The 20246-nt window shown below is 40.1% G+C and overlaps 1 protein-coding gene across 5 annotated transcripts in view; it reads right to left on the reverse strand.

The window, feature by feature from the left end:
• Positions 1–11543: 11543 nt before the first annotated feature.
• The window catches only part of LOC138755248 (transient receptor potential cation channel subfamily A member 1-like), a 157482-nt gene continuing 148779 nt past the window's right edge, over positions 11544–20246 (reverse strand). The window contains exon 18 of one of the 5 annotated variants that reach the window (XM_069920883.1): positions 11544–13364. In XM_069920883.1, coding sequence (XP_069776984.1) covers positions 13313–13364 — 52 coding nt within the window. In that variant the 3' untranslated portion in view covers positions 11544–13312. The remainder of the gene's footprint in view (positions 13365–20246) is intronic. The other 4 variants (XM_069920882.1, XM_069920879.1, XM_069920881.1 and 1 more) reach the window with 4 other exon arrangements.

Below are 20246 nucleotides of genomic sequence, written 5' to 3' on the forward strand. Positions count from 1 at the left end.
ATAAAATTATGGCTGGAGTTTAAAAACAGTGGCAGTGAGGTGGTAGTGTGATTCCAGAGCTCCCCGTATAGAAAGATATAAAGAACAGGAAAAAAATAGGTAGATCCCCAGGAAAGTTCACAAGATCATAAGATAAAGGAACAGAAGCAGACCACTAGGCCCATCGAGCCTATTCCGTGACACTACAGTAACCTGAACTATACTCACACCTAGTTCCAATTTCCAGCCTTCCCCATAATCCCTTGATACTTATCAATTTCCTTTTTAAATTTTCCTAATGATCTGGCCTCCACCACTGTATGTGGCGGTGAATTCCACAGATCCACGACCCTCTGAGAAGGAGGGTCTGAGAAGGAAGAAGTTCTTCCTCATCTCTGTTGTAAATAGATAACTTCTAATTTTAAGACTGTGACCCCTTCTCCTTGGTTCACCCACCTAAGGAAACATCTACATCCACTCTGTCAAAATCTTTCAGAATTCGAAATGTCTCTGAGATCCACTTTCATTCTTCTATACTCCAATGAATACAATCCAAGAGCTGCCAAATGTTCCTCATACGCTAGCCCTTGGATTCCAGGAATCATCCTAGTAAATCTCCTCTGCACTCTCTCCAACAACATCACATCCTTTCTAAGATAGCGGGCCCAAAACTGCACACAGTTCTCCAAATGAGGTCTCACCAGTGTCCCATGCAGCCTCATCAACACCTCTTTACTCTTATACACTATTCCTCTTGAAATGAATGCCATCATAGCATTTGCTTTCTTCACTACCGACCCCACCTGGTCATTAAACTTTCAGGTTTCCTTGCACGAGGATGCCCAGGCCCCTTTGCACTTCCAAGTTTTGAATTTTCTCCCCATCCAAATAGAACTCTGCCTGTTATTTCCACTGCCAAAATGTAGAACTGTACATCTCTCAATATTGTTTCTCATCCACCATATCTCCTAATCTGTCTATATCCTTCTGCAACTTTACATTTCTTCAATGCTACCTGCTTCCCATCCTATCTTGGTATCATCTGCAAATTTGGCAACAAAACCATTATTCCATAATCCAAATCATTAATATAAATTGTTAAGAGCAGCGGCCCCAAGTCTGACCCCTGCAGAACACCGATTGTTACAGACAGCCATCCTGAACGGGTTCCCTTCATTTCAACCCTTGGCTTCCTGCCTATCAGCCAATTTTCTATCCAGTCTAATATAATCTCTGTAATTCCATAGACCCTCATTTAGCAGCCTAACATGTGGCACCTTATCGAAAGCCTTTTAAAAATCCAAATATACAACATCCACAGCCTCTCCTTTGTCTATCCTACTTGAGATTTCTTCAAACAACTCTAATGGGTTGGTCAGGCAGGATCTATCCTTTAGAAAACCATGCTGACTTGGACCAATCCTGTCATGTATCTCCAGGTATTTCATAACCTCATCCTTGAAGATCGACTCTAATTTCCAACCACCAATGCCAGACTAATCGGCCTATAGTTTCCTTTTTTTCTGTCTCCCACCTTTCTTAAACAGCAGAACCACATTTACAACCTTTCAATCCCCTGAAAGGTTGCAGTTGTTAGGATAGGGAAAATAAAATGCAAGAAGAGAAGTCAAAATAATGGGAAAGAAATTAAAAGTATCGATGGTATAGAGGTTAGAGAAAGGAGAAAGTGGAAAGGACTCACTGCGTGGGCAAGAAGAAGAGGTTGACTTCAGGTCTACTCAGAGGCTGAGGGCAGTGGCAGCATCAACATTCAAACAGCGGAGCCCCCACCGGGAAGAAAGCTCACCTGGAAAGGTGAACGAGGCCAGTGCAGGAGGGGCTGACCCAGGTTTAAAAAAACCAAAAAAAGCCGCAGTCAAGATGTCAACAGGAGAAGACGTTTGGCTCGCGCAGCCATTGACCAAGATGGTGGCAGAAGAGGACATTGGACCTGCACAGTCATTGACCGAGATGGTGGCAGAAGAAGACATTGGACCTGCACAGCCGTTGGCTGAGTTGACAGTGGGAAAAGACATTGGGCCTGCACAAAGGGTGAAAAACTCAGCTGGAAGAAAGTGAGGAGGCCCAGGGAAAGCCTGGAACAAGTCATCAGGTGATCATCGGGAGGCCTGTGGGTGATGGCAGCGACCTGGGCCAAGAGCATCAGTGAGAATGTTGATGGTTACCCCCTTACGAGAGCAGAAGACCCCACGGGCATTAGGAGTGGATGGCACCAAGGTGGTAGAAGTGCGGGGGTGGCTCAACGGGACAGTGAGGGAGGAGCAGGAAGCACCAGTGGATGCAGGCAAATCATTGGGAAAGGCCTGAGAGTGGAGGAGTGGGGTATCAGGACACAAGAACAGTGACAGAGATGGGGATGGTGGCGGAGGAGACCCCGGGATTGTGCAGGAGCTTATCTGGTAGGAAGGAGGAGAGTGAATGTGAGGAGGGGTCATCAGAGAGGGGCATCGGGACCAGTAGAGTTTGTGGGTTGACAGAGAGGAGAGGCTAGAGGATGTGGGTAGTTCCAGCCAGAAAGAGTCAGAGAGGAGGAGGACACAAAGGAAGAAAAAGGAGAAGAAGCAGAAAAGATAGACTGTGGGGTTAAAAAGGTGGAGGGGGAGGGATACAGAGGGGCCAACCTGCCAAGAATTATTGTTTGTCATTCTGCAGATGAATTAAAAAACATTCCGGAGAGGGCTGAATGAAATTAAGGTTCAGGATGGCTGACCACAAGAATTTCCGTGGAAGAGGACAGAATGGAGGAGAGTATGGAAAGGCGAGAGAGTGAGTGAGAAGTAAGGGAGAAGAAGAAAGAATCTGGGAAAAGATGGACACTTTGGAGAAATACAATATAAGAAATAATATAAAGGTGGTGGGGGTGAGGGAGGGTGTAGAGGGAGGAGACCCAGGGGGGTTCTTTAAAAAGTGGATTCCAGAGATACTGGGAGGGAACACAATTGGTAATTTTGAAATTGAGAAGGCTCATCCATCTCCAGTCCGGCTCCAGGTCAAAAGGTTTCGCTACCAGGTCAGGGAGCAAATTTTATGGGTGGTGAAGGAAGGAGCAAAGGAGAGGGGAGGTCCGGTAGTGTGGAAGGGGATAGGATGCTCTTTTCCCCTGATATTAGTGTGGCACTTGTTAGTCGCAGGGATAAAGTACTTCATCCTGCCACCTTGAAAATAATAAGGCCAGGAGGGTTTAGGAAATTTTTCAAAGACCAAGGAGGCAATGGATTATGTGAAAAAAGTGATATCCTTGCCGTTACTGTGAGTGGGGATGATGATAATGGATTGTCGGGTTGTATATATGTTATATTGTTACATGATATATGGTTATGCTGTTTATGTGTCATACTGTTATTTGTTGTTAAAGTTGATTTTAAAAGGAGATAAGGGGAACACAGACAAGGAAAGAAGGGACAGAACAGGAGGTGGATGAGGGTGTTGGGCATGCTTGACAAAAAGGGGATAATTGGCACCAGTTATGGGTGTGTGGGTGCCAGAAGAGGTGGGTGAGCCAGGAGTGGAAGGGAGGGAGATAGTACTTTTTGTCATTTCAGGGTTGTTGGTTTTGTTCATGGACATCTGTGCGGAGAGTAGAGGCAAGGCAAAAGGGATGGAAGGTAAGTATGGGTGGACAAGGGGGAAGGGGGAGAGGAGGATGGAGAGACACTGGGGTAATGGATAAATCAATTAAATTTATCAGTTATAATGCAATGGGGAGGTTAAAAGAAAAGGGGTCTTGGCACACCTTAAGAAGCTTTAGACTGATTGTAATGTTCTTGCAAAAAACCCACCTTACAAGTCAGGAACATGTCAAATTGAAGAGGGGGTGGGTGGGCCAGGTGGCAACATCTTCTTAATTCCAGAGCCAGGGGAGTAGCAATGTTGATTGAAAAGAATGTTCCAGTGTTGGTCTGGAGGGTGGTCATTGACCAATCAGGGAGGTTCATAGTGATGCATTGCCAAATATACTCAGAGTCCTGGATGCTCATGAATATATATATGAGCCAAATTTCGATGATGAAAAATTTATACAGGAGATATTTTTGAAAGTAGCCGAAGGGAGTGAGAATATATTGATTGGTGCGAATTTCAATTTTTGTCTGGATCTGGTCTTGGATAAATCAGCCAGGAAGGTGACAAGGGCCAGAGTGGCTAAGTCCACACTGGCCTTCTTGAAAGACCAAAACCTGTTTGGAGAAGGTGGAATTTGAAGGAAAGGGATTGTCCTTCTACTTGAGGCAACACGATTCCTACACTAGAATCTTGGCATCAGCCCAGTTGGAAGGTAGGATAGTGGAGTCCAAGTACAAGGCATGGCTGCTATCAGACCATTCACCCCTGACTTTGTCCATTATAATGCCAGAAAAGCAAGCTACCCTGTATGGATGGCACTTAAATTCATTGCTGTTGGGAAAGTTGTAGCTTTGTTAGAACTCAGATAAACTGTTCTGCGAGATGACAATAATTTTTTAAAAAATTTGGGACATGTTGACTTATTTAAAGAGCTAGATAATTGGCATTAAAATTATGATACATTCATTGAAGTACATTGAGGTACATAGGTGCACAGATATGATCTATATACACCCCTCCCTGCCAGTAATGAGATAAGAAACAAGCTGCCCCACCAGGTAAATAAAGGAGAGAGTGAATTAGGGTTGTGACACAGACAAAGTGTTTTAATTTTTAGCTTTAATTTTTATCGTTTATCCTGTACGCTTAACAGTTTATTTAACACCCAGGGATCTTGAATTTTGAGGAAGGTCATGAATCCCTTCAGTGCTAGTATACTTTTCTTAAGTTTGACAAGTTGAAGGAAGTGGGGGGAGGGAACACGAGGAAGGGGATGTAAAAAATGCTGGAGTATGTAAATTATATTGCGTGGCAAGAAAATGTTTTGTATTGTTTCTTTGTATTTGCATATGTCTTTGATAATAGAGTATTAAAAAAAAAGAAAATAATACTAAATCATTTGTAATTTAATTTAAAACATACAAAAATATAGTGGGTTTGTTAATTTAGAGGAAAGAAAGTATAGTTTATATTGATGGTGTTTAGACCTTTAAGAACTATGACGTGGGGCTAGACTTGAACTCTCTACTCTCTCCAAAAAAGTTTTAAAGAGTCAAAAAGCCAGAACTGATTGAAAGAAAATAGGAGAGAAAGTTATTGGAAGTCCTATAGAACAATATACAATGTCACCTAAGAAAGATAAAGCAACTGTTAATTTTCAAGAACTTGGACAAAAAAAGCTGATAAAGAGGCAGCCTGGAGCTGGGGAGACCTTGGACATTGCTGTACAAGGTCTCCCCTGACAATGGTCATCTGCCATGGATGAAGAAGTGACTCTGCGCGAGGAGTCGCGCATGCGCAGAGCACAGAAAAAAAGGAGGCAATTTTTAAAAAAGCTCAAGAAGCCTCCAGCGATCAAGAAGAGGAGCAGGAAGAAGGAGAAGAAATGTGTGTTGAACAAAAAACAGGAGAAAACTAGACTTGTATATCCACAACTGAAAGGAAGAAATATATGGATACTTTCTAGCAAACTTTGCTACAGTTAACAATGGATGTTAAAAAATGTAATGAGGGTATAACTGAAAATAAGGGTTTTACAAAGAATGCTGTCACAAATGGAACAAAAATTTGAAGTGATGGATTCAAAAATTAAAGGTAATGAATTTGAAATTCAACATGTTAAAGAGCACATGAAGAAAGTTCAAGCTGAAGCGGCCGCAACAAAAGATCAATTAACTAAAACAATTGATATGTTAGAAAATTTCAGTAGAAGAAAATAAGAATTGTTGGACTGAAAGAAGGTGATGAAGGACAAGATATGAAGAGAGTTTTACAAGGATGGATTCCGCAAGCTTTTGGGGGGTGGGGGGTGGTAACTGAATTTCAAGGAGGTATTGAGATTGAAAGAGTTCATCGAGCATTACGACTTAAACCACAGCCAGATCAAAAGCCACGTTCAATATTGGTCAAGTTGCTTCATTATGAAGTGAGGGAGAGGATCTTGGAGCTGGCTGCGAATCAAGCGAAGGAGAGACAATCACCATTAATTTATAATGATAATAAGATTTTCATTTACCCTGATATAAGTTTTGATTTGTTGAAAAAAAAAATTTAATGCTGTTAAAAATGTGCTATGGACAAAAGGTTACTCTTTTGTTTTAAGGTACCCAGTAGTGTTAAAGGTTTTTATTCCTGAGGGCAAAAACTGTTTTTTAAAAAATGGAACCCAATGATATTATATGAAGTGAAAGTGTTTGCAGATTCGTTGCCAGAGAAAAATGAGACGAGAGCTGGGAGATATCTGAAGAGAGAGAGGAAGGAGAAAGATTGCAGTTGAGAGATATATAATGAAATTATATAAGTCTAGGAGAGAGAATATTAGGGAGGCAATTTTTAACTGATCTGTGTAAAAAATGAATTGATAATTGTGAGATTGAATAGATTTGAGGCATAAGAGACAGTATATTTGGGGGGAGTTAGGTGGAAGCATGAGCCTAGCCTCTATGGAATCTAGTAAGTGGGTGTGGTTTTTTGATCACAACTCCTACAGATCAGGGGTGTAAAGACGTATTGTTAATGTATGCTTTTAGGGAGGGGCATAGGGTTCTATCTTTTTGTTCCTTTTCTTTTTTTTCTCTTTAATATTCCTGAATTTAACAATTGTACTATGAAATATATAGTTAGTATTTTGGATGTAAGAGGAGTGGAGGTGGAAAGTTGGATGGTTACTGGATTTATGAAAGATTAGATGGTTGATAAATTGAATTTTATTAGTATTAATATTAATGGGATTCAGAGTCAAATAAAGCAGAAAAAAATTATTTAGTTTATATGAAAAAATTTAAAACAGACAGCTTTTTTGCAGGAAACAAATTTGACAGAAAAGGAACATCAAAAATTAAAAAGAGACTGGGTAGGGACAGCAATAGCATAATTTAATTCTAAGGTGCAGTAATATTAATAAAAAATTACCAGTTAAAATATTGGATATTAGTATAGATGTAGTGAAAAGATAGGTTATGGTAAATTCTCAGATTTATTTGGAATAATGGACCTTAATGAATGTAGATGATGGCAAATTTATGCAAGATGCTTTCATGAATTTATCAAATGCCAAGGGGATTTTAATTTTGCTTTGGACCCTAAATTAGATAGATTTGGAGATAGAATGATGAAAAATAAAGTAGCAAAAATAGTAACAGATTTGATGAAAGATATGGATTTAGTGGATATTTGAAAGCCCGCTGCGCAGCTCAGACGGCAAAGTCCTCCTCAGCGACAAGATCTCCATCCTCAACCGATGGTCAGAACACTTCCAATCTCTTTTCAGTACCAACCGCTCAGTCCAAGATTCCGCCCTGCTCCAGCTCCCTCAACAGCCCCTAAGGCTAGAGCTGGATGAGGTTCCCACCCTGGATGAGACATATAAGGCAATCGAACAACTGAAAAGTGGCAAAGCAGCAGGTATGGATGGAATCCCCCCAGAAGTCTGGAAGGCTGGCGGCAAAACTCTGCATGCCAAACTGCATGAGTTTTTCAAGCTTTGTTGGGACCAAGGTAAACTGCCTCAGGATCTTCGTGATGCCACCATCATCACCCTGTACAAAAACAAAGGCGAGAAATCAGACTGCTCAAACTACAGGGGAATCACGTTGCTCTCCATTGCAGGCAAAATCTTCGCTAGGATTCTACTAAATAGAATAATACCTAGTGTCGCTGAGAATATTCTCCCAGAATCACAGTGCGGCTTTCGCGCAAACAGAGGAACCACTGACATGGTCTTTGCCCTCAGACAGCTCCAAGAAAAGTGCAGAGAACAAAACAAAGAACTCTACATCACCTTTGTTGACCTCACCAAAGCCTTCGACACCGTGAGCAGGAAAGGGCTTTGGCAAATACTAGAGCGCATCGGATGTCCCCCAAAGTTCCTCAACATGATTATCCAACTGCACGAAAACCAACAAGGTCGGGTCAGATACAGCAATGAGCTCTCTGAACCCTTCTCCATTAACAATGGCGTGAAGCAAGGCTGTGTTCTCGCACCAACCCTCTTTTCAATCTTCTTCAGCATGATGCTGAACCAAGCCATGAAAGACCCCAACAATGAAGACGCTGTTTACATCCGGTACCGCACGGATGGCAGTCTCTTCAATCTGAGGCGCCTGCAAGCTCACACCAAGACACAAGAGAAACTTGTCCGTGAACTATTCTTTGCAGATGATGCCGCTTTAGTTGCCCATTCAGAGCCAGCTCTTCAGCGCTTGACGTCCTGCTTTGCGGAAACTGCCAAAATGTTTGGCCTGGAAGTCAGCCTGAAGAAAACTGAGGTCCTCCATCAGCCAGCTCCCCACCATGACTACCAGCCCCCCCACATCTCCATCGGGCACACAAAACTCAAAACGGTCAACCAGTTTACCTATCTCGGCTGCACCATTTCATCAGATGCAAGGATCGACAATGAGATAGACAACAGACTCGCCAAGGCAAATAGCGCCTTTGGAAGACTACACAAAAGAGTCTGGAAAAACAACCAACTGAAAAACCTCACAAAGATAAGCGTATACAGAGCCGTTGTCATACCCACACTCCTGTTCGGCTCCGAATCATGGGTCCTCTACCGGCACCACCTACGGCTCCTAGAACGCTTCCACCAGCGTTGTCTCCGCTCCATCCTCAACATCCATTGGAGCGCTCACACCCCTAACGTCGAGGTACTCGAGATGGCAGAGGTCGACAGCATCGAGTCCACGCTGCTGAAGATCCAGCTGCGCTGGATGGGTCACGTCTCCAGAATGGAGGACCATCGCCTTCCCAAGATCGTATTATATGGCGAGCTCTCCACTGGCCACCGTGACAGAGGTGCACCAAAGAAAAGGTACAAGGACTGCCTAAAGAAATCTCTTGGTGCCTGCCACATTGACCACCGCCAGTGGGCTGATAACGCCTCAAACCGTGCATCTTGGCGCCTCACAGTTTGGCGGGCAGCAGCCTCCTTTGAAGAAGACCGCAGAGCCCACCTCACTGACAAAAGGCAAAGGAGGAAAAACCCAACACCCAACCCCAACAAACCAATTTTCCCTTGCAACCGCTGCAATCGTGTCTGCCTGTCCCGCATCGGACTGGTCAGCCACAAACGAGCCTGCAGCTGACGTGGACTTTTTACCCCCTCCATAAATCTTCGTCCGCGAAGCCAAGCCAAAGAGAGGAGAAAAATTACTCCAACTGAAAGAGATTATTCTTTTTATTCTTTTCAATTTAATCCATATTCACGGATAGATATGTTTTTAATTTCTGCACAATTTCAATATAGAGTATGAAGAGTGGAATATCAAGCACGGGTTTTATCAGATCATTCACCTTTAATTTTGTCTATTTCATTGGAAGAACAAAAGGTAGGTTATGGAGGTTAAATACAATTTTGTTGAGGAAAAGGGAATTTTATGATTATATGAAGCAACAGAATTTTTTTTAGATGTTAATAAAGATTCAGTTGTGAGTAAGTTTATATTATGGGATTCTATGAAGGCATATTTGGGAGGTCAAATAATGTTATACTTCAAAAATAAAGAAAGAATATATGAAAGAGATAATGAAATTGGAGAAGGAAATTCATGTGAATTTTAAAGATGAGAAGAAAAAATTGTTAGAGTTGAAGAAATTAAGACTTAACACTGCGCAGACAGAGTGAAGAGAGACAATGAGATCACGACAAAAATATTATGAGTTGGGTGAAAGGGCTCAAAGTTTTAGAATGGCAATTAAAAATTGAACAAATTTCTAGAACAATAATTGCTACTAAGAAATCAGGATAGATAACATAAAATGCAAGCAATACATGATAATTTAAAAGAATTTTATGCTGAATTTTATCATTCAGAATCTATGAAAGATAATAAGATTATTTGAGACAAGTTAATTTACCAGTGTTAAAGGAGGATGAAAAGTTAAGACTGAGAATTTTTCAGAAATAGAAGTTTACAAGATCCTAATATCTTTACAGAATAATAAGGCGCTACCAGAATTTTATAACGAGTTTAAGGAGTTATTAATATCTGTATTAATGGAGGTATTAGATCAAATGAAAGCATTCATGATTTACCAGAATTATTTAAAAACAGCATTAATCACTGTAATTCCGAATAAAGGGAAAGATTGTCTACAACCTTCCTCATATAGACCTATATCATTATTGAATACAGACTATAAAATTGTATCAAAATTGTTAGCTAATAGGTCAATTGAATTTTTGCCAAAATTAATAAATTTAGATCAAACTGGTTTTATTAAAAATAGAAAAGCAGCAGATAATATAGTTAAATTTTTAAGTTTGATAAATATAGCACAAAATAGGAAGATTTCCATGGTAGCAGTAGCATTAGATGTAGAGAAAACATTTGATCGATTGGAGTGGGATTTTTTATTTGAGACACTTAATGCTTTTGGGATTCCAAATACTTTTATAAATTGGATAAAGGCATTGATCAACCAAAACCAAAAGTGATTATGAGTAAATGAATCTCTCAAACCTTTTTGCTTGAAAGGTCTTCTAGACAAGGTTGTCCATTATCACCCTTTTGATTTGCATTAGTGATCGAGCCATTGTCAGAATTAATTAGAACTGACAATGAAATTAAAGGATTTGAAGTAGGTAATAAGGAACATAAAATTAGTTTATTTGCTGATGATATAGTATGTTTAACAAGAGCAGAAATATCTTTAAGTTGAATGAGAGATTAAAAGAATATGGGTTAGTATCGGGTTATGAAGTTAATGTTGATAAAAGTGAAGTGATGCCTATGGTGGATATAGATTACTCTCAATGCAAAAGATTGACAAAATTTAAATCACAAAATGAAGCAATCAAATATTTAGGAATTAAAATTAACAGAAATATAAATAAGTTAAATTAGTCGCCATTGTTAAAAAAAATTGGAAGAGGAATTGAAAAGATGGAAAGACTTACCAATAACGTTAATAGGATGAGTGAATTGTATTAAAATAAATATTTTTCCAAGAATACAATATTTATTTCAATCATTGCCCATTCATGTACCAGAATCCTTTTTTTCCCGAAGTTTGAATAAAATAGTACATGAGTTACTTTGGAAAGGTAAGATGTCGAGAATTGATTTAGAAAAATTAATGTGGATATTTGATCAGGGTGGACTAAGACGATCAAATTTTAAGAATTATTTTAAAGCAGCTCAATTGAGGTTTTTGTCCTCCTGTTATCAAAGGGGTGAAAAACCAGCTTGGATTCAAATAGTAATGAATAAAATTGGTGAAACTAATCCAGAGATAATTTTGTATAAATGGAATAGTGAGTTGTTTAAAGGAACTAAAGATTTATCAATATTAAAGTATATATTATAAATAGGGAACAGAATTCATATTGAGAGGGGAATTTAAACTTATCAATGACCAAAAATGTTGTTAAAACAAAATCAACCTTTTACTTTGAACAATTCTTTATTTGACAATTGGTATTGTAAAGGTTTACAGAGGAGGAAAGATTGTTTTTTAGGATTAAAAAAAAACTTTTGATCAATTAAAAGATAAATATAATATACATAATACCTGTAATACAATTTTTGCATATTATCAATTAAAAATGTATTTAAAAAAGAAACTGGGAGCAGATTTGAGACTCCCGAAACAAAGTCAATTTGAAGATATAATAGCAGATGTATCTGTTGTTAAGAAATTTTTACCAACATGCATATAAAATTACAAGAAACTACAAAGAAAAAATATAAATCAAAAATGTGGTGGAAAAAGATTTAAATATATAAATGCAAGAGGAGATTTGGTCAAAATTATGTCAAGTGTTACAATTTTCTTCATCAATTATATTGCACTCCATATAAGTTAAATGGGCTTAATTCCAATTACTCAAATAAGTGTTTTCAATGTGTGAAAGAAATATGGACTTTTTTTTTTGCATTCAGTATGGCCTTGAGAAAAGGTGGAAATCTTTTGGAATGAACTAAGTTTATTATTAGGACAAATTATGAAGATACAAAATGATCCAAGAATATTTTTACTTGAAAAGGATACAAAATTGAAATTGCAAAAATGTCAAGACATTTTTTTTAAGTATTGCAATAGCAAAGAAATGAATGGTGATGTCATGAAAAGAAAGATGATAGAGAAGTGTTATTAAGTAGATGGTATAGTGAGATGCAAAATTGTATACCTTTTGAAAAAATTTCATATTTTAAAGGATCGAGTTGAAATTTTTTATAATATTTGGAAACCATATATAGATTTTATAAATAATTTTCCATCCACCTCTTCTACCTTATCCACTTCTCTTAATCAGAAATTTTAATAATAATTAATGATTGTATATGCTAGTTTGTTGAATATAAAATAGTAGGTGTTTTCTTCTTTCTTACTTTTGGGTGGGAGGGGGAGAAAAAATATAAAAGTATTTTTATATAATTGGATATGGATATTTGATTAATGTTTTTTCTGCAATGATAAAAAGAACTATGTGTACTATGCAGTATGACTTTGCTATACTATATCAGCCATTGCTGTTATTTCGGCATCATTAAAGAATATTTGGCTAGAAGCTGTTCCATGTTTAATTAATTTCCTAAATAACAAAATAGAGAGAAAGAAAATAATGAATTTGGATACTAAATATATATATGGTACCAGTGGAAAAATGAATGCCAAGTTAAACTGCTATACTGTGTATGATAAAGATTGGCATCCTAGTCACAAAGCAATATTAGTATTCAAATTTTCCAAAGATCAACAACCAAATCTTAAAAACAGCAATCTGAAAAGTTAATAATGGAATAAAAATGGAAATCCAATACTAACAATCATCAAAATGTGTACCTTACCAATGAGGAACTTTGCAATTTGATACACATAAGTTTTGCAGTTACTTTACTGTAAGATTTGCATGCAACAAATGCAAAGAATAATAATTTTAATAGGGCTCCAAAATAATTTATTTACAGACTAAAGTAACAAGTTTCCCACATGATTGTTTTAAAGATAAATTAATACTCTAATCAATAGTGATATGGGGAGACATAACTTTATGTACTCATGTAGTGCTATCTTGCTTCTTGTTCCACTCCCAAGTACCGTACACTCAAGAACAAATGGTGTATTAGAGTCAAAGATGCAGAGGCCCAATTGTAGTGTTATGTCCAACCTGACAAACACTACATATCTTTAAAATCAACCGTGTAGGAAACTACATTTTCACACATCTAGACATAACTCTCATCTAAATGCTGAAAATTGTAAAAAGGAAGAACTACTTTTGCATGTAATAAAATGAAGAAAACTATTCTACTGATGTGTTCCTTTCCTTTCCATCATCATTATCTTGGGTGGACCTGAAAATAAAAAGACCTTTAAATTTAAGAGCATTGAAATTATAAGTTGTACTAGATCTACAATGTTACTCATGCTGCAATTACCTGTGCAATGTTTATTTTAAAAGGGATGATTCGACACTGAAACTTGCTAAGAACCACCCAGGTCCAAAGACTCTAAAAGCATATTAAAAGAAGAACTCAGCAGATCAAGTAACATCTGTGAAGATTAAAAAGGTGGACACTGAGGCTTCTGGGGAAAATCCTGTCCAGATGCAGGGTCTTGACTCAAAATATTGAAAAAATATCTTTTGCCTCCACGTGTGTTGCTTGACCTGCTGAGTTTTTCCAGCATTTGTAGTCTCTTTGTCTTTTAAATTTAAAATTCTATTTACAGCATAAGTAGAATCTGATTCTGGCCATTTAAATCCACTCAAATTAACCTGCAACCCTGTATGTTTTGAAAGGTGGGAGGAAACTAAGCATCCAGGGAAAACCCATACAAACACCTTATAGACAGTGCCGGATATTAACCTGGGATGTTCGTGCTGTAATAGGATTGTGCTAACTGCTACACACACAGTCTTGACCCCCCCCCCCAACAGTCTACCTGTAGACTCTATAAACATAGGGTTTTCATCATCATTTTTCCCTGAAATTCAAATGCCACAAACACTGGAATGTAATAGTCATCATTGATGCAGGCTTTTCAGCCCACTATATTCATTCTGACCTTTTAGTCCATCTACATGAATCCCACACCACAGCCTTATCCTTCAATGTTCAATTAAATGTTTAAATGTCTCTTAAACACACTGATTGTATCTGACTCCACCATTTCCTCTGGCAGTGCGTCCAGATAGCAAACAAACTGCAGTAAACAGGAATTCACTGACTGTGTTGTTCAGATGACTGGCTTCACCTTCACCTACCCCAATATAAATCTGGTTTTCCTTCCTGATCTCAGATTCACCTGAGGACTATAGTATCTACCGGCCATTGTAAGAGCAGTGTTTGTACTCCTCTCAAGTCTCTGAGGGCAATCAGTCGCATTACAATTTTAATAGCTTAACTTTGAGGCAGGATGGAAGCCCTATTGAAGCCAGGCATGCTCCAGGCCAACCCTCTATCCCCAGAGGCCCTAGAGGTACTTGCCTACTGGCTGGAGTGCTTCCAGTCTTACCTGACATCCACGCAAGATGTCTTCAACTCCAATAGTCTCTGGAGGTCTGCACTTCTCTCTTGAGTCCACACCAAGGGGTTCGCTGACATCAGGGACTGTGCAACATAGAAGGCTTGAAGGCCCAGATTGACATGCTGGTGAGACACCGACTCTCTTAACGTTGGTAATGTCCAGGTGAGTCGCCGGACGATTATGTCCTTGAACTGTGGGCCTTGTCTAGGAAATCCAACTACACAGCCCAGGTGAGAGAGGAAGAACAAATCCAGGACACCCTTGTTGCAGGAGTGAGGTTGAAGTGCATGAGGCACCGACTGCTGGAGTTGGGGAAGAAAGACTTGGCGAGCACCCTCGAGCTGGCAAAAGCACTTGAACAGGCCCAACTGGGAGCTGACGACCGCATGAGTGAAAGTGGCACCTTTTTGGAAGACCAAGTCAGTGAGCTGCCGGTGAACCCTTGCAGCCCTAGCAGTAAACAGGGAATGCTACTTATGTGGACAGGCACAGCATCCCTTCCCCAATGCCCTGCAAAGGACCCTGTGTGCTCAGGATGCGGTAAGCAGGGCACTGAGTGAAGGTCTGCATAGCCAAGAGGGTCTGCATACCCTCTGCTAAAGAGGGTGGACCGTTGAATTGGTGAACAACCCATGTCCGAGTCCTGAAGTGCGGGCCCCATCCTCTCCATGTAGCTTGCCGTTGACATCTTGATGCACCTCGTGATAAGACCCGCCACCAGAGGTGAAGCATCGTGGGAAACAACAGTGTCATCTTAAACATGTGATCATGCAGTACTCTGGTCCACTTCCTTCAATCATGATGAGGCACAGAGGATCCCAAAAGCCGGATGCCACATGTGTGGCCTCTCCACCCTAAATATTGATATCCCCCCACTATTTCTGAACCTGACCCCCGATTGGAAGTCAATAGCAACAAAGAGCAGGCAGTACAGTGTGGGGGATTGGGAATTTATTAGAGCTGAGACACAGTGGCTGCTCAGAGAAAATATCATTGAGACTTGCAACAGCCCAAGGAGAGCCTAGGTGGTAGTTGTAAAAGGGGGAGAAAGGTCCAGGCTAGTGATTGACTATAGCCAAACAATTAATTGCTTCACACTCCTAGACATATACTCCCTCCCTTGAATTTCAGACATGGTTAATGATATTGCACATTATTGAGTCTATTCGACCATTGACCTGAAAGCTGCATACCATCAGTTACCGATCCATTCCAAGGACTGTCCCTACACAGCATTTGGGCAGACATGGCTTTATCACTTTTCGTATCACTAATGGGGTCTTGGTCTTCCAGAGACAGATGGACAAAATGGTCGACAAATAAGTGTTAAGGGCCACCTTCCCTTCTGTCAACAATATGTCACATGCTGGCCAGTAGTGGTCACTGCCCAATGAGCTTTGCCACGTGACAAAGTGCACCTAATAAAGGCATCCTGCCCTTCAAACAACTCATTGTCAACTTCAAGGGTTCCCTCCCTTTCACCAATGGAAACATGTTCTTTCTTAATGTCTTTGACGAGTATTCACGTTTTCAGTTTGCCATTCCCTGCCCAGACATGACTACCACCACAGTCATCAGGGCCTTGCACTCTATTTTCGCTTTGTTTGGGTATCTCAGCTATATCCATAGCGACCAGGGCTCATCATTTATGAGTGAAGAGCTATGCCAGTACCTGCTCATAAGAGCTATTGCCTTAAGCAGGATGACTCGCTACAATCTCCGGGGTAACGAACAAGTTGAGAAAGAAAATGTGATGGTGAAATTGGCTCTCCAGTCCAAAGACCTTCCAGACTCACAATGGCAAGAAGTCCTACCCACGACACTGCACTCCTTAAGGTCACTTCTCTGCACTGCTACTAACACAACTCCTCACGAGCTAATGTTCACTTTCCTGAGGAAGTCTACGTCCAGGACCACTCTTCCAGCTTGGCTAACCGCATCGGGCCAAGTCCCTGCTAAGAAAGCATATGAGGAGGAGCAAGACAGACTCCCTGATCGAGAAGGTGCACCTGCTGCACGCCAACCCATCATATGCTTACGTGGCATACCCTGACAGCAGAGAGGACACCATTTTGATCAGAGATCTAGCACCTGCCGGAACTGAGGATCCAATGCCTCAAACAAGCCAGGAACTACCAAGTACCTCACCCAGGGATTCGGACGAGGCAGCTCTGGAAGTGGGCCAATCCACTCTACGACCAGAGCTGGAGCCCTTGAGACCCAGTAATTCAGCACTACAGGGGTCCAGGAAGTTCAGGAAGTCCCATGTCCAGCAGTACTGAGGCACTCAACCAGAATTACTAGACCTCCTGACAGACTCAACTTGTAAATATTTGTAAATTATTAGTGTTCTGAATGTTTGGTCTGTTTTTCACCCGCAGTATTCCTGAAGGAAGGGGCGAATGCCGTGAACAGGAATTCACTGACTGTGTGTAGTTCAGATGGCTGGCTCAACCTTCATCTACCCCAATATAAACCTTAGTTTTTCTTGCCTTACCTCAGATTCACCTGAGGACTATTGTATATACTGGCCATTGATCCATTGATTGTAAGCTATTAAAAGTCTCCGAGTGCAATCAGTTGCAGTACACAAACTATTAAATATTACCCCATTAAAACTCCTTCCTCTCTCCTTAAAACTATAAGCACTTGTCTTTGATATCCCAAACATGAGAAAACAATTCTAAGTACCTTGTCTATGCCTCCTGTGATTTTATATCCTATATCAGGTCATCCCCTCAGTCCCCTGTCCTCTAGGGAAAACCACACAGCCTGTCCAATTTCAACACCAGTAGTCCTTTTTTCTTTCCACTCACCTACCATTTTAAGTAATCCTTATCCTGTAGGTGCTCTGTGCTTAAGTGATTACTTAAGGTGGTAGGTGAGTGGGAAGGGAAGGTTGAGACACACTGCTCTAGACACAACTGTTACTGAAATATTTTACTTGAGAAAAATTGTCATTGGCCCATTTCCTTTGGAGTTATGAAATTGTGCACACAATGAGTCAATTAGGTACAATTAAAACAGTGGTTTTCAAACTTTTTCTTTCCATCCACATACCACCTTAAGCAATCCCTTACTAATCACAGAGCACCTATGGCATAGGGAATACTTAAAGTGATATGCAAGTGGAAGGAAAAAGTTTGAGAACTACTTCTCTACACATAATTAAAGCCTTTGAAACCAGTCAACATCCTGGTGAGCCTCTGCTACGCTCCAGTGTAATCACATCCTTTCTATACAACCATACAACACTACAGCACAGAAAGTCTGTGCTGAACCATATATTTTGCTTAGTCCTACTAACCTACAGCCAGTCCATAGCCCTCCTTACCTCTCCCATCCACGTACCTGTCCAAATTCTTGTGTAAAAATTGAGCCCACATTTATCACTTCAGCTGGCGGCTCGTTCCACATTCCAACCACTCTCTGTGTGAAGGAGTTGCCCCTAAACTTTTCCCCTTTCACTCTTACCCATGTCCTCTGGTTTGTATCTCACCTACCCTCAGTGGAAAAAGCCTATCAACATTTACTCTGTCTATGCCCCTCATAATTTTAGGTACATCTGTCAAATCTCCCCTCATTCTTCTATGCTCCAGGGTTTAAAGTCTTAACCTGTTTAACATTTCCCTCAGTTCCTGAAGTCTGGACATCATCCTAGTAAATTTTCTCTGCATTCTTTCTACCTTATTGATATCTTTCCTGTAGTTAAGTGACCAAAACTCCCTTCAATACTCCAAATTTGGCCTCATGAATGTCTTATACAACTTTACCATAACATCCCAAGTCTTATACTCAATACTTTGATTTATGAAGGCTAATTTGCAAAAAGATCTCTTTACAACCCTATCCACCTGTGACACCACTTTCAGGGAATTATGTATCTGTATTACCAGAATCCTCTGTTCAACTGCATTCCTTAGCGCCCTACCATTTACCGTGTATGTCCTTTTTTGGTTTGTCCTTCCAAAATACAACACCTCACACTTGTCTGTATTAAATTCTAGATAACTTCTTTTCCAGCTGGTCCAAATCTCTCTGCAAGCTTTGAAAACCTTTGCTGTCCAGAGTGCCTCCAATCTTAGCGTCATCTGCAAACTTGCTGATCCAATTTACCACAGTATCATCCAGATCATTGATATAAATGACAAACAACAATGGTCCCAGCACTGATCCCGAGGCACCCCACTAGTCATAGACTTCTAGTTTGAGAAGTAATCATCCATCACCACTCTCTGGCTTCTCCCATCCAGCCATTGTCAAATCCAATTTACTTCTGAACCTTCTTGACTAACCTCCCATGTGGGACCTCGTCAAAGGCCTTACTAAAGACATGTAGACAACGTCCACAGCCTTTCCTTCAACAACTTTCCTAGTATCCTCCTTGAAAAATCTCTAAGATTGGTTAAACAAAACCTACCATGCACAGACCTAACCAGTTTCTGGCTATCCAAATAATTGTATATCCGATCTCTGTACATCATCCAATAATTTACATACTACTGATGTCAGACTCACCGGCCTATAGTTTCCAGTGTTACTTTTGAAGCCTTTTTTAAACAATGGAACAACTTGAGCTACTGTCCAATCCTCTGGCACCACACCCATGGCTAGGGACATTTTAATTCTTTCTGCCAGAGCCCCTGCAATTTCTTCACTAGCCTCCCCCAAGGGCTGAGGGAATATTTTGTCAGACCTTGGGGATTTCTCCACCTTTATTTGTTTTAAGACAGCAAGCACTCCCCCCTCTTTAATCTGTATTGATTTCATGACTTCTCTGCTTGTTTTACCTACTTCCCACAACTCTGTTCCCATTTCCTGAGTGAATACTGATGAAAGAAACCATTTAAGATCTCCCCCATCTCTTATGGCTCCATCCAAAGCCGACTATTCTGATCTTCAAGGGGACCAATTTTAACTTTTACTCTCCTTTTGCTCTTAATATATCTTTAGAAATCATTAGGATTTTCCTTCACATTGTCAGCCAAAGCAACCTCACATCTTTCTGCCTTCCTGATTTCTTTCTTGAGGTTTTGCTTGCATTTTTTATACTCTTCAAGTACCTCACTTATTCTATGTTGCATCTACCTGCTATACACCTTTTCTTCCAAACCAGTTCTCCAATATCCCTTGAAAACCAGGGTTCTCTATGCTTGCTAACCTTGCCTTTAATCCTAACAGGAACATACAAAATCTGTACTCTCAAAATTTCACCTCCTACATCCTTGCCCAAAAACCACGTATCCCAATCATGCATTCTCGATCCCTTCTCATTTCTTCAAAATAGGTCCTTTCTCCAATTTAGAATCTCAACTAAAGGGAAAGACCTATCCTCCATATTAACTTGAAACTAATGACATTATGATCACTGGACCCAAACTGTTCCCCTACATATTCTTCTGTCAGCTGTCCTCTCTCGTTCCTTAATAGATCCAGTATTGCACTCTCTCTAGTTGGTTCCTCAATATATTGATTTAGAACACTTTCCTGTAAATATTTGACAAACTCCAAGCCATCCGGCCCTTTTACAGTATGGGAATCCCAGTCAATATGTGGAAAATTAAAATCTCCTACTATCACAACCTTATCCTTTCTGTAGCTGTCTACTATCTCTCTACAGATTTTATCCAATTCTCACTGACAATTGGACAATTTATATTACAACCCCATGAGTGTGGTCATACCTTTCCTGTTCCTCAACTCCAACC

Source organism: Narcine bancroftii, chromosome 2 (assembly GCF_036971445.1).
Source record: "Narcine bancroftii isolate sNarBan1 chromosome 2, sNarBan1.hap1, whole genome shotgun sequence".
NCBI lineage: Eukaryota > Metazoa > Chordata > Chondrichthyes > Torpediniformes > Narcinidae > Narcine > Narcine bancroftii.